The 15,361-nt window shown below is 38.1% G+C and overlaps 1 protein-coding gene across 14 annotated transcripts in view; it reads right to left on the bottom strand.

The window, feature by feature from the left end:
- Window positions 1-15,361, bottom strand: part of UNC80 (unc-80 homolog, NALCN channel complex subunit) — a 215,099-nt gene that overhangs the window by 99,442 nt on the left and 100,296 nt on the right. For 11 of the 14 annotated variants that reach the window (XM_049106536.1, XM_049106539.1, XM_049106546.1 and 8 more), the window contains exons 25-27: window positions 13,272-13,405; window positions 7,256-7,421; window positions 1,777-1,980 (exon numbers count right to left, since the gene is read on the bottom strand). In XM_049106536.1, coding sequence (XP_048962493.1) covers window positions 1,777-1,980; window positions 7,256-7,421; window positions 13,272-13,405 — 504 coding nt within the window. The remainder of the gene's footprint in view (window positions 1-1,776; window positions 1,981-7,255; window positions 7,422-13,271; window positions 13,406-15,361) is intronic. The other 3 variants (XM_049106547.1, XM_049106548.1, XM_049106549.1) reach the window with 1 other exon arrangement.

Genomic DNA, 15,361 nt, shown 5'->3' with positions numbered 1-15,361 from the left:
GAGCTGTTCCCTTCACCACCAGCTGAACAGGCAATTGCAAAGACATTGATGATCTCTGTCATGGTGGCTTCCATTTTGAGACATGGGAGCAGAGAAGAAACAGAGTCAAGTCCTTGAATCGCTGAGATGAGCAAGTTATTGATTGAGTGGGCCCAAATCCACTCAGACTGCCCAGACCTTGCAGGTGTAGTTAAGTAGGGACACCGAGCAACCTGCAGTGGCCATAAGTGTGCTGCTGCCCCCTCCGCTGCTGTGACACTAGTGCCACTGCTCTCAACACTCCCTGGCTTTGCTATCAGAGCTTTTTCAAAAATGGATGGTGCCTCAAACCCTCTCACCCCTCAAAATAAAAAAAAAAAAAATCCTAAGGGAATTTATAAGCAATTGTGATCAATCCTGGACCATCCTTTTGTCCAAACTCTTCTCTGTGGAAAAGTCTGGAGACATCTTTCAGGAATTCAGTACATTATATACCACACAAAAAAGCTTCGCCCTCAAATCTAAAAGCTTTCCTGGCTCATGTCTATGACAAAACCATGCCTCTGGGCTGCCTATTTTGATTCAACTGGTCAGGCTAAATCAATCAATTCAAATAATTAACCAAAATATTTCCCCCGCCCCAAACAACTTGATGACATCCTTACAACTTCAGACTTGTAATGAAAGAAGTCACAGGGTTTTTTTTCCTACTGTCTCCTTAAAAAATAAGCTGAATCTTAACTAATGCATAAGTTAGTTATTTTCAAAGGTGAGGGTGGGTCGGTGTAGAAGTACTTCCTATTTTAGGCTCTTTTGATTAGATATACTCAGCTTCTATTTCAGTAGACTTGATCGATAATGTATCCACACTTACTGATTGACTTCTGACACCACTTGCCTAGAAAGGAGAACTTTCTATCTTGCTCCTCAGACAGGCACTGAATGGCAAAGAAGATGTACTTTAACGTTTACCTAGGCGGCTGGGGAGTCCACATACTCTCTGACTTGCTAGTAGGATGACCATCAGGCTCACTGGACTGACACATTTTGGGATTCAAGAGTTTCTTTGGATCCTATGGGGACAACCTTCACCTCTAAGGCTTTGACTGTATACAGAGCTCAGGCTCAGGTACTTAACATACTTTATAATCATCCCTTCAGAGTAGGCGAGGAGGAAATAGAATTCTTCCCACTGAATAGTTGGAGAAAACAAACCCCTGAGACATTAGCTGACTCGCTGAAGGTCACCGTCAGGTCTTGCAATCTTTCCTGTCTGAGATTTTTGGTTTGTTTGGGTTTTTGTTTGGTCTTGTTTTACTGCAAGACAGAGACTTTAAAACACGGAAGGCCTTGAGCTCACTGCCCGCCAACCCCCCCGGGAATTTCTACATTTTTGCTTTCAAGGTCCTGATGAGAAGAATGGTAGCACAAACATCTGGATTTCAAAAAACTATCCTGCCATTAAAGCATTTGCTTCCCCTAATATACTCTATCCTAGCTGCTCAAACTGTGGCCCTTGAGCTTGAGCCAGCAGCGTTAGCTTCACCAGAAAACCTCACCAGAGGCTCCCACCCCAGACCTGCTGAATCAGAACCTGCCTTTGACCACACTTGCAGATGACCTGTGTGCAGATTAAGGTTTGAGCAGCCCTTGTCTAAAGGGCGACTGACAGTGTGGTCTAGCCTGTGGCTCTGCTCTGTGTCTCCTGATGGGTAAGAACGGGCTTCAGTTGTTTCAGGGTTTGGGCCCTGTCTTCCTACCCCCCACGTCCCTGCGCACCCCGCTCCTCTATGTTACCTAGGTCAGTGACAGTGTCCCTGCTCTGGGACAGCTGCAGCTCCTCAGCCTCGGACTCTGAGTCCTGCCGTGGTAACTTGCTGCTCTTTAAGCTGCCGACCCGGCGGATGCTGGACAAGGAACCCCCCTTCTTCACCTGGAAACTGCGGGTTCCTTTAATCTGGAGCAGGCGGGAACCTCCTATCCTGATCTTCCTGCTGGGAACTGTATTAAAAGAATAAAATAGGGCTTTTTCCCCCTTAGTGTTCCCCAGCCAGTGTTAGATCCAAGCTCTCCCCAACCTGTCCCTGAACAGCCTCCTCTCTGTTGGCCTGGGATGAGCAGCATGTCTGGACAAGGAGCTTCCGAGCCCCCCAGTCGGGCAGCTTTGTCAGGCAGGCAGGAGGCTGGGTCCACCAGGAAGGGCTGGTGCAGCTTCTTTCTTACACACAGCTCATCAGTGCTAGGAACAACCTGCTCCCTCTCTGGCCCAGGGTTCACAAGCATGAGTGTGCCCTTGCAGCAGCAGCATCTCGGGCTGTTAACAGCACATTCACATAATAACATCATTGCTTGATTCAATGCCACACACCATTTGTGTTTGTTTTTCTTTTGAAATGGGACTCGCAGAGTTCTGGGAGTTACACAAACCCCTGGATGTAAACCCCTTCATTTTGGAATACCTCATTAAGAAATAAAAACAAGAGGCGCTTCTCTCTCCAACAGTCAGCAGTGGGTTCCGCTCAGCTCCTCAGCAATGGCACTAAAGGATCTGTTTTCACTGGTGTGCTTTGGGTGAACATGAATGTGAAATAGTTCCATTTTCAATGCACCTAGTGATGGCATAGCATCCTTCCTTCAGTCAAAAGGCTGGGTGGGATGTGCGTCCAAATGTTGCAACACCCTGAGCCAACCTTACAGTCTACATGTACCAAGAAGAGCATGAATTATTCATCTTTAGTGTTCTGGAAAAAACAGTCATCAGTGAGGAAGATAAAAGGGTAAAAGAAACACGTTTAAACTTGAAACCTACTTTTTTTTTTTTTTTTTGACTGAGAGCATCCTGATTTCCCATAGTCATTTACACTCCTACATCTTCTTCGTTTGGAGATTTGGTGTTGTCCCACATGGATTTTATAAGGGCAGGATAAAGAAAGTTCTCAGAGCTTTCTCGTTATTGAGAAAGGGCCATTATTTTTGCATGATTTTCTTTTTTACATGAACTAGATTTCTTGTGAATTATTTAAGGCATGGATATTAATATTTTTAAAAGTTCCATTCAGGAAGATTGCATTGTAGTCTTGGGTTGCTCACTCACAGGAGAGTTAGTGTGTGACCATGAGAGAACTTGTACGGCTCTACAAGATGGTAATGAAGTGTACACTCTCAATGTCATATGAGGAGCCCAGAAGAATTCCTGCTGAATAATGTGCAGGGTTTAATTCTCTGATTTACACTTGTGATTGAGAAAGATTAAAATCATCACCACTGAGCTGGCTAAGGCCTCGTGGAGCTCCCTGAACACATCTGGGCAGACTTTTACATCTGGATAGAAATTCTTGCAGCACGCCTGGATAAATTCCACAACGACTATGGACTATGATGCTCCATTTTAATTATAGCACAAACTTCATCCACTGCATTTTTCAATATTATTTTTAGGCTTAATTGAGACTTTAATGCCCTACATGAAATACATCTGAAGTAGAATATTCTCATTTTGAATGACTACTAATACAATTTCATGTCAAGCTAGATTGGGAAGTAGAAAAAAAGTTTAGAGAGGTTTTTTCTTTTTCTTTTTTCTTTTTTTACAGAGATACTCTCTCACATTCTTTGCCTGGTTTAATGATACCTTTTACCATACAAATTTGGGAAAGTAACCCAAATTAATGTGATCTGAAAGAAATTCAATTTAAGAATCTATTCGATTAGCAAAGACAACTGGATATATCCTACAGGACTAAAAATTAGTGTTCAGAATTACGGCATTGATTATTTACAAAGGACACCACAGTTGGAATTCACATTTGATTTTTTACCTGAAAACTATCAGTGGAGCTCATACAGCACTGAGTGTTTGTTAGCTTTACCTCTAAGACAACGTGAACTAGTACAAAAGTGAAACAAATACATCTAAATTGAATAAAACCTCTTTTCCCCTTTTCACTCATCTCACATTGTATCCATTAGCAAGTCCTGCTAGCTCTGTGCTTCAAAATTTCCTAGGGTTTTAAAAGCCCCATTACCTATTCCCTGGACTAATGTAACTGCCTCATTGCTCTCACTTACCACCACTCCCACAGCTTGACTTGTCTTTTTGTTCATTTTTCCTTTTTTAAAAACTTAAACTCAATTTGCCAACATTTAATATAACACCCAGGGCTCATCCCATCATGTGCCCCACTCAGTGTTCGTCACCCAGTCACCCCAACCCCTACCCACCTCCTCTTCTGCAGCCCTTTGTTTCCCAGAGTTAGGAGTCTTTCATGGTTTGTCATCATCTCTAATTTTTCCCCACTCAAGTTTCCCTCTTGACTCATCTTTTAAATACATAAATCGTAAATACACATATTAGATCACCTTTCTGGCCAAAACCTGCCACATTTATGCAGAATTAAATTTCCAACCAGATCTACAGAGCCTACTTATTTGCCTTTTGCCTCCCTAACTGACCCAATTTCCTGCCAGTCTTCCACCAAGTCATTATGTTGCAGCCATGTTGGTCTTTTTGACTTTCTTCAAAATGTTCCACGTTCATTCCTGCATCAGAGACTAGTTCTCACTGTGGTATCTGCTTGGAAGACTCCTCCTTCAGCACTCTGCAAATCACATCATAGAGGTCTCTGTTCAATGATACTTATGGGGTCTTTCTCTGACTACATTCATCCCACCCGGGTCACTACCAGTTCTCTGACCTTTGTTTATTTTTCTTCATATCATTTGTCTTTATTTGAAAGACATCATTTGTCTATATTTGATGTTATTTAATTATGAAGTATTAGCTAATAAAAACTAAAATGTATGTGAAAAATTTTTTTTCCCGTTCATTGCTGTATTCTGGGAACCCGAAATAGTGTCTGGCATATAGCAGGTGCTCAATAGATGATTGCTGAATAATCAGACACATCTTGGTGTCTGGATTTTGGAATAGCAGTCTTAGTTTGTTTTTGGAATGTGGGTAAAATGCTGTGACAGACCTTGCTTGGGGATATTAGGTAGACATTTTTAGTTTAAGAATTATTTCACATTTGTTTTCCCTGGTAGAAACTGAATTGTCCTCAGGCTGTTTATTTCAAGAACAACATTTTTAGCTTTTATAAAAACAGATGGTATAAAATTTTAAATAAAATTTTAATAATATAATTTAGCAGGGTCCCCCTGGTTTTAGCATCTGGTATTAATTTGTCAAAGGATTAAAGAATATTGAGGGATCTTCAAGATTTTAGCCAACCAGTAAAGGACATTTTATGACTATGTTTTCATTTTATTTATACTTTCAGTTTTCTGCTCATTTATTAACCAACTTTCATATATTAACATAGTCATTCCATGAGGAGAAACAATACTAAGGTTTTGTGTTTTTGAACATCGAAGGAAATTTACATAAATGATAATCATGCAATAAAAGTGTTCTTAAAAATTGATCTGATGATTTATATTTTAAAATGGTGTCAATTTACTCTGCTCAAGTTTAACCATATCCATATTAGGAATTTTTATTTCAGCTATTAAGCAATAATTAGCATAATAACTTTGAATAGGTAAAAAAAAAAAAACCCTTGGGAAAAGTCTAAAAATGTAAGTTTTTCATCATATGCAGTTAGCATTATCCAAAAAAGTAATAGTTGTAAAAATATTGACCTGACACACTTCATGCTCAGAAATTGCTAAAACTTGGCTCATGAATTCTTGTTTTGCCATAAATTCAATATAATGTAATGATTATTTGCATTTTAAAAATATCATGACAACATTCCGGCCTTAAAATACTATAATTTTTTTCCAATGTACATCCACCCTTAAAGATCTTATGTTTTCTCTATATAGGGCTATTCCTTCCCGAAATCATTCATTCCATCAGCTATCTAACATTTATTGAGTCATTTTCTATAGGATATCAGAAAATACATAAATGCATAAAATCATCTTCGACTCTTTTAACAAATGTACTGATGTTCTTTGAATCCAAATTCATTGGAAAACCATTGAAGGGCAGTGGAATTTAGGAAATAGCAAAATCAGATAAGAAGTTAACAATTTAGGGAGCCTTTGAAAACTTAAAACTTGGTAATCTTTAGCTTATATTTAGAACTTTCCACATGGGTTCTAATCTATATTTTCATGATATAAACAAATAACAAAAACTACAGCAATTATTTATTCTATACCAATTATGTACCAGGTACTGTGCTTATGCTCTGCTTATATTGTCTCATTTAAAGCTTTCAACATCACAACATGGTAGGTGTCATTAACTTAATTTTACAGAGGAGAAAACTGTGGCTTAGGAAGTAAATAACTAGACAAGGTCAGATGACTGGTTGTTATATTTTACGATTTTAAGATGTAGTTTTCTCACATTTTAACACATCTGAAATTGAGATTTATCTTACACTTGATGCCACCCCAGGATCACTAGTGCCAGGTAGCAGTTGTGACACATTTGTTATTGTTTATGTCCGTGTGAGCATCTAAAGCACCAGCAATGGAATGCATATAATGGGTGCCAGTTCTTGTAGCTCCAAGGAGACAAATGGTAGGTTGGTGAAGGAGTGAGTGAGGTGGTAACTCAGATGTGTTTGGCAATGTTCTTGAAGCACACACTGAGTATAAGGGTAGGCTAGCTTCAGACAAGTGAATGCTGGCTTAAGTAACTTGCACTAACAGCTTTACTTCTTTTACAGATCATTTAAGGAATGATGTAGCACTAACATTCTGATGACACAGAGGACATTATCCTATAGAAAAACATGGATACTGGCAATCCTGAGTTGAAAAGTGATTAAGAAATTTGACCTGGAATTGAAGAGCATTTAGAAAAACTTTAACCTGATTATTCTATTTATACCTTCCCTTTTTTTGGCTGCACAAGAATGATAGGTATCAATAATAAAAATCTGTATCAAATTAAGTCTGAAAGTCCTCTTTCAGTAAGAATGAAACATAGACTAAAGGATTAAAAAGTATTGCACAAGGGCTGAATTCGAAGTATTTTTTCTTTCTTACTGGTCCATGAAATAATGGTTCACCTAACAAGTAACCCATGGCACCAACGGGATATGGAGAGTTGCTGAGCTGGAATTAGATTCCACAACCTCTCAGACTGTCATGTCCAGCTCCTAACTAGCATGGTTTCCTACCTCAACAAGTGGACACAGCACTGTATGTAGCCAACAGTTTTGGACTTCTTCGGGTGTACAATTCTGTAGTGTAGACCCCAGGCCAAATATCCTATGAGAAACACTGAAACACGAAAAGAATTCTCGCTTTTCCATACCTTTCTTCTCCTCGGCACCTGCATCTGATTTGAGCGTGTGGCTACTACTGTGGAGGGAATCTTTTGAGTCTTCATTTTCATCCAGGACCCCAGCAAAGCTGATCTTCCTTTCATATCTGTGTCTGTCCAACTCAGGATCCAAACGAAGTCTGCAGCTCTCCAAGTCCTGCAATTTCAGTGAGGAAGGAGTACATGAACGCTGGCATCTCCTTGGCACTGCATTGGTCTTGTGGCAAACCTCCCTCCATTTTGAATTGCACCCAGCTCAATTTGCACAGAGCCAAATTCCTCTTTCTCTAATGCCAATTTCATATTGTGGCCATTAAAGAAGCTTCTTGCACTAAAACACACACACACACACACACACACACACACACACACACACACACACAAAACCTTCCCCAATTCATAGTTTTTCCCTTTTCCTCAAGTTTTATCTTTGAAAAGCACAGACCTTGTTTCAAATCTAGAATTTGCTTCCTCACCTTCTAACCCTTTGTCCAAAGTTTAAACTGCATCTTTGGCATTTATCTGTTTATTAAATGATCATGCACTGAGTATGAATGTATTAGATACTGAGGGATAAATAAGACATGGTTCTTGCCCTATAGGAACTCAAAATCTTGACAGAGAGACTGAGAAGGCAAATACAGGATAAATTTCCAAACTGAGAAACAGAATAGGAACTTAAAAGTCAGACTTGGAGGCAGAATAATTCCCCACCCTCACCCCCTGCCCAAGATGTCCATGCCCTTACATTGCAATAGGGACTTTGTGCATGTGGATTTAGCTTCAAGACCTTGAGATGGGAAATTATCCTGGACTAGCCAAATGGGCCCGGCCTAATCATACAAATCTTAAAAGCAGAAAGCTTTTCCAGGCTGTGGTCAAAGGAAGATGTAACTGTGGAAGAAGAGTGAGAGAGATGCCAAATTGTTGGCTTTGAAAATGGAAAAAGGGACTATGAGGCCAGGAATGTGAGTTGCCCAAGATATTGGAAAAAAGGCAAGGACACAGAGCCTTCTCTAGAGTCTCAGAAAGGAGTACAGCTTCCTTGACACCTTGACTCTAGCCCAGTAAAACTCTTGCAGACTTCTGATTCCTAGAACTGTAAGATACTATGTTTGTGCTGTTTTAAACGGCTAAATTTCTGCAGAAATGGAAAATGATTAAAGAGGTGATGTTGGAGTTTCATCACGAGGATTGATTTAAAGGTAGCTCAGCAAACAAGTGAAGAAAGGCAGCTCAGCCTTAAGAAGTTTCCTATGTGAGGTCCAGAGGCTCAAAATATGATCAGGCATTGGAGGAATTTCTTACTCTCTTCCAGAAGGACCTCAGTATAAGAGGAGGGTCCATGACGAACTGCTTATGAACAGCGTGAGCCCGTACCCTAACAAAAGCCGTGGGGAGGGGAAGTATTTGGTAAGAGTTTGGTCGATGAGGCCCCCAATTGAAAATTTGACCTGTTCTGTGAATAGAGACTTGTTCAATTAGAAGATCATATTTAATTGTTAATCTGTAAAACACTTTTGGAGGACCTGTTGAAGGAAAAATATATCAAATGTTACTTTTGTTTCTATAGCGCATTTTTCTCTAGATATAAGATAAGTCCTCAGATTCATCAAGATATGGAAAACAAAAACATTTTTAAAAAACCTAGTTTGCTCCAAGATTGAAATTTTATGCATTTGTTATTAATAAATGAAACTTAAAAAAAAAAGATTTATTTGAGAGAGAGAGAAGACATGAGCAGGAGGGCCAGAGGGGGAGGGAGAGAGAATCCCAAGCAGACTCTGCCCTAAGTGCAGAGCCTGATACAGTGCTCGATCTTATAATAAATCCTAAAATCAGGACCTATGCTCAAACCAGGAATCTGATGCTTAACATACTGTGCCACCCAGGCGCTCCTAATAAATGAAACTTTAGACTCTACGTGTTGTTTCTTCTTTTCCTTTTAATTAAGAACAAAAGTTTGACTTTGGTACCAAGAAAATTAGAACGCATCTCGAAAAATAAAGGAACTACATGGAATATATTTAGCATTGTCAAAAGATATTCTAGGAATACAATTGCTTTCCCGAAATTAATCCCTTTTAGGAAAACTAATATACTTTGTATTTTGTTAGCCAAACTTAATTATATGAATTTCTTACTTAGGATAAAATGTAGTATAACAACTCTGATTTTCAAAAGTCATTATCTCTTCTTTTATCCACTTATCAAAATCCCATCTTTCTTTCAAAGCTATATTCAAATGTGAGTTCTTACAGGAAGGTTCTTCAAGTTTTTCCAGCCCCTTCTTTGGCCAACCATAGCCCTTCTGCCTCCTTGTCAGGGCCACTCTTATATTTTGCATCAGGAAGTAATTTTTTATGTGTTGGATCTCCTGTTTCAATATATTTACCTCGGTATCACCCCTACTCCTATAACTATCACACCATCTTTTGTTCATGGTCTTACACCCAACAAATATTCATCAGTCTTGGTATATGTAAATTGTGTTTTGCTTCCCATTTTTTAACTTTAGGAAATTTGGAATCCAGCAGTATATTTGTTATAACCTGATTTATTAAATTACATCAGCATATTTGGCATAGCCCCTAGCACAATGTTGCACAAAAGCATCTAATATGTTGTTTTATCTAATGAATGAATGTAGGCAATAGACTTCCTTACTGTTTTTTGTTTGTTTGTTTGTTTTTATTGTGGACTCATCTATCCATTGGATGGGAATTACTTGTTTTAATTCGTGTTATTTGGCCATTGGTTATTGGTTTCATTAATTTAGTTGGTAAACATTTGAATAGCAGTTTTATAAACAAAATTCTCTATTTAAAAACTATTTCTTTATTGTTCTCAAGTTTAGAAGTTAATATTTAGAGAAAAATCTGATTATTATGCTATTTTAGATTATAAATCTTATAAAAGTGCTTTTTCTTTTAAAAAGACATTATTTATTAGTATGGTTTACAAAAACATTGACTAAAGATGTTACCAGAAGCTCTTAAGCACACATATACACACACACATACAAATTATTTGTTTCAACTAGGGATCTGAGAAAAATTGTTAAGTTGGTAAAATGTTTTTTATCAACTTTTAAAATCTTTTGGTATCATTTTGCCTTTTCTTTTACCTCCATCACTCAACCAATCCAGTGAGTGGCTTCCTGGGATTTCCTGACCCTAACCAAGAAACAACTGTGGTTAAACTAATTAACTTTTAAATTAACCTTTAAATTATTGTATTTTCAGTTCCTTTGCTTTCTCTTCCACGTTTTGGAAATAACTAGGACGTTTTCAAACAGAAATTTCTTCTGAAATCTCATCCATTTTAGGAAGAGCCTTATGGAAATTTCTGTCCAAAGGACTTTTTTCTCTTGATAGAAACTGTGTCCCTGATTGTCTTTCACCCCCAAGCTTCAGATTCTAGAATATCTATTGCTTCAAAAGGTGATTATTTTACTACTTAAAACTTTATTATTTTGTACATTAGGTAGTTATTATTTTTACTGTTATTAAAAATGTTACTGAACTAAAAAGTTTGTTTTGAAGATCTGTAGACCCTTGCAGGAAGTGTTTTGTTAAAACATTATCTTTCATTTTGATGGTATTTATGCTTAAGCTGTTAGACTCACTATTTAGTACAATTTCTTAAGAACAATTGCAGCATTTACAGCTTCAGTGTTGTTCTTATACTCATCGTTTATAGTGCATTGAAAAGTGACTTGAGGTGTGCGTGTGTTTGTTTTTTTCCCCATCAACCAAAGTTAGATTAAACATGAGAAAAAGCTTCTTACCATTTATTTTATAAAGGTCACATCACAACATAATGCATATCTACACTGGACAATGAAAATTCCAGTGTAGTGAATGAAGGCTCTCTGAGGCCCTATTTAAGGTGATGTAGCTGTGAACTCTTTCCTCTCCTTGACTGAATGACTGAAGGCTCTGTTTTAGCTTAACTTCTTGCCATTTTCCACTAGTCTGCCAGTTGGTTCTACAGTAATTTTTTGAAGTTTTGACTGATTTTTTTAAAAAATAAAATTTTCCATAATAATGGATATTAACCTATAGCTTTATGGAATTGAAAAGGAAAACAAAAATAAATTAGTCAAACTTTAAGGCTTTTTTTTTTTAAATCACAGTGGATCAAAAGGGTAACCAGTGAAAATCTGAAAAATGAAAAGTAGATGTACCACCATGGTTTTATGAAGGCTTCAGGATAATTAGAATGCTGACAAAATAGCACTAGAAGAGGCCTTACAGATCAGAGATGTCATCCCACTTGACTTTAAACACATGTGTTGGCCTGGATTTGTTTTATAGAGTAACCTCAATATAATAGTAAAGCTGACACTCAGAAAATTAAAGGCCCAAGTTAATAGGAAATATAGTAAGGGCAGCAGGAGGAACTTGCCTGTCCGACAGCAAATAATGTAGCCCAAACACTGGTATGTTTCTCTTGAAAACATGCATTTTACCTGCAAATGTTTCCAACTTGAAAATGTCCATCTTACATTTTAGAGTGTGAGGGAATAGGTCTTCCAGATGTTGGAAAACCAGAGGTAGAGGCAGTGTTCAAGGATAACAGCACCAATTCTTTTGTATGCTCACCCCCCACCCCTACCCCAGTATGGGCTTGTTCATTTTGAGTCTGGTTAAAAAAGTAGGAGAGCTGGTGGACTGGAAAACTGGCTAAAATAGAAGCGCATAAATTGTGTAACAATTTTTCTGGTAGAGTAGTATAAGTCTTGTGTAAAGAAAAAAAAATGTCTGGTTTCTCAGCTCTGGCAGGATGGTGCCTGTAATGAAAGAACCATTGGAAACTTGGTGCCTAATAGAGGACTATGGGCCAAGGAAAATCAGCTCCATCACTTCTCAGCCTTTTGGCTAAGATCAAGTGTAGGAAAATCGGCACCAAGGGGTGCCCATCCCACACATTTTGTGAAGACGCCTGGCCCTTGCAGAATGCTGGTATACTCTGCTAAACAAATCAGACCTAGATGGTGCAGGAGTATGCATGTGTGTGCACATGTGTGTGCGCGCCCATGTGTGGTCTTCTTCTGCCTATCTATAAGAAGTACTGCAGGAATAACAATACATAGTTAGAGATGTTTATATGCTAAATACGTAAGCAAGTCTTTCTGCCCATAACTTAAATGAGAAAACTCATTGGAAACACATTTCTATATGGATTTATGAGCTGTTAAATTTTTATGACAAAAAATTCTGTCAGTAATTTCTAAAAAATGCTGCCCATAAAACTCCTCATAGCACAGTAAAGGAACCAAAGGCTTGTGAAAGAAGATTCGAAACGAAGTAAGCATTGCTAAGAGAGTCACTCAAAATAGAGACCAAAGAATATTAAGGAATTAGGACCTATGTAAGTCTCCCGTTTCAGTTCTAGACACCATGGAGCTTTTACTTTTGTCAATTGCCACTTGTCGACTGCATCTCCACTGCTTCCTAGAACACCTCCTTCTACTGGATCAAAATAGAGATAATGTAACACCTGTTAGCTAAATATCCAATCCTGTAGTAGTTTAAACTCTGCAAGCACCAATCATAATTCTTTTAAAATAAGTTATATGACCTTGTGGTTTTCACCTTTATACGCCTGCTCACAATTCCAGTTTGGAGCACACTTTCCATTTCCACGGACTCTGTGTCTCCCAGATTGCAATCCCTAAGACCTCAAACAAATGCTTCAGTTGTTTTGTGGCCTCTTCTTGGCCCAAAGGTTCGGAGACTTTCCTAACGTAACTGACAATGATCAATCCAGTGTTTTACCCAGTGGTGCTATCTTCAGTGATTTCAAGGTCAACTTCAGAGTTATTACTTTTTGTAATAGAAAAAAAGGAGATTTTATAATATAAAAATCCCCTGGTTGAGTTTTTTAAATTACATGATACATTTGGCCATTGGGCATTTGAGGAAATTGCAGAAACCCAAAACCTAGCCACATGTCTGACTTCTCTGAGTAGCCTGATTATTAACACCCAGGCCTTACTTACCACCAGAGGCTCAGTGCGTGGTCTGGGCAGGCAAGAAAAGGTTTCTCGCAGGAAGGTGGTAATCTCTAGAAGAAGCTGGCATGCGGCCATCTTCAAGGCAAAGGGGCAGCCACATTTAGAGGGGTTCACAGTACCTATGGAGTGAAAGAGTTCCTTCATAATATATAAACAAACCAATAAAAAATACAGAGAGGCACGGTTTGATGGACAAAGCCACACATGTGTAAAATCAAATTGCATATGAGAATGTTACCTGAACATGTCCAAAATGAAATTATATATGAGAATGTTGCCTATTCATGTTCAATTTGTATTCCCTTTAGCATAATCTGTGCATAACCATATACCTCTCTTGTCCTCCACTTTGTAATTCTACAGTGAGTTCCTTAGTATTAAAATATCTATCAGTAAGAACTAGATAACTTTCCTTACGGCTCATAGAGTAACAAAACACAGCCTACTAAGCTAGGAAGCCTTTTAACAAAAACAAATGGAAAGCAGTCTTGCAAGATTTTCACATTGCTAATTTAATCAGATTTCGACTATGTACAGGGTGGTGAACTAGTTTTGGCACTATAAAAGTCTTCCCAGATACCTCTCATAAAATGAACTATCTTGAGGGCAATGATTTTGCTTCCAGTCTAGCCTAGATGTGTTTCTGCAACATAGACAAGGCACATATCATACACTATCATATTAAAGCACAGTTACACTAGAATTATGCAAATATTCTTTTTTGCTCAGAAGTACAGCAGTCTTGGATGAGTAAAACGTTGCCTCTATCTTAGACCCAGTAATGGCTTTTGCTCTAAAGGCAGCTAATGTTAAGGTGATACCATAGAGACTTTTAAAATTCTTGGGATTAGTTCTCAGTTACATGTCAGCACTAATCTTGCAGAAATATACTGATTACCTATCAGCGTTCAGAAAAGAAGACCAAAGCAATGTCGAGTTCCGCCTCTCATAAGAGAAAGAAAATAGTTATCTATTTTGAATCAAGGCATCAAGCAATCACAAATATCATTACATATCAACATTCCTAAAAATATTTCCTGTATGTTAGGCTTCCTTAATTGAATAGGAGATCTACATAACTATCTATATCTATATCTATATCTATCTATCTAGATCATGGCTTATACTGAGAGTGGGTAGAAATTATGTTCTTTCTGAGGATATCTGATTATCACTCCCTCATGAAAACCATTGCTTTTTTTCCCCAGAGATAATATGTGGGTGGGGACACTGCCTCTTATTAAGAACTGAAGAGACAAACTCCTCTAAAAATTTCTAGACTGGTACTTGAGCCATAATTACCTTTGAAATGCAAAATGAGCTATGTACTGACAAGAAAGTGGAACTAAACCAGACAATCCAGTCTTAATGGATAGACTGCGTAACTCTAGAAATTGTGTGGATGTGCAATAGTTTTTAAAAAACAATCAAACACTAAATATTCAGTATAAACTTCTGGATATGTTGAGGTTACCCTCCAGATTCTTCTTGTCAATCCTGTAAACAATGTACTTAGTCTTAGTTCAGGCTCTCTCATAACTATCATCTGAAATATCCTGTTAAAATGACCCAGGGCAGTTTGGGTATAGCTTCTATAGGCATTCACTAGGTTCTGTGGTAGTCCTCAAGTGGTCCTAAGGATCAGACCCAATTCCAGTCTCCATGCTACTTTTCAGAGGATAGTTTAGACTATGAACTTGAGGGAATCTTTAGGGACCAAGATTGTTGGTTCACTGGTGGGCTGAAAGACCCGTGTCAGAATTTGGTGTTTTGTCAACAGCTAAGTCAAAAAAATTGGCTCTGATGTGATAAAGGCTGTGAAGGGCAAAAAGATGAAAAAAATTGCCAAAAAAAAAAAATTCCTGAGCATAAAAGTGGAAAAGAAGGCAATATGTTTTTTTAAATTATTATTTAATTACACACAATGTTATACCCTAGCCATCCTTTTACATTTCATGACTGGAAAGATGAAATAGGCTTGGTCTGACTTAACTAAGGACAGTCTATAACATAAGTAGGGAGTTTCAATCTCAAACCACTAGGGAAAGTCAAGAGGAAGATGCCTCACTGAGTCT

The sequence above is a fragment of the Canis lupus genome, chromosome 37 (assembly GCF_003254725.2).
Source record: "Canis lupus dingo isolate Sandy chromosome 37, ASM325472v2, whole genome shotgun sequence".
NCBI classification, from domain to species: domain Eukaryota; kingdom Metazoa; phylum Chordata; class Mammalia; order Carnivora; family Canidae; genus Canis; species Canis lupus.
Note: the sequence above shows the minus strand (reverse complement) of the source record. Positions and strands in the feature narration are given on the sequence as shown.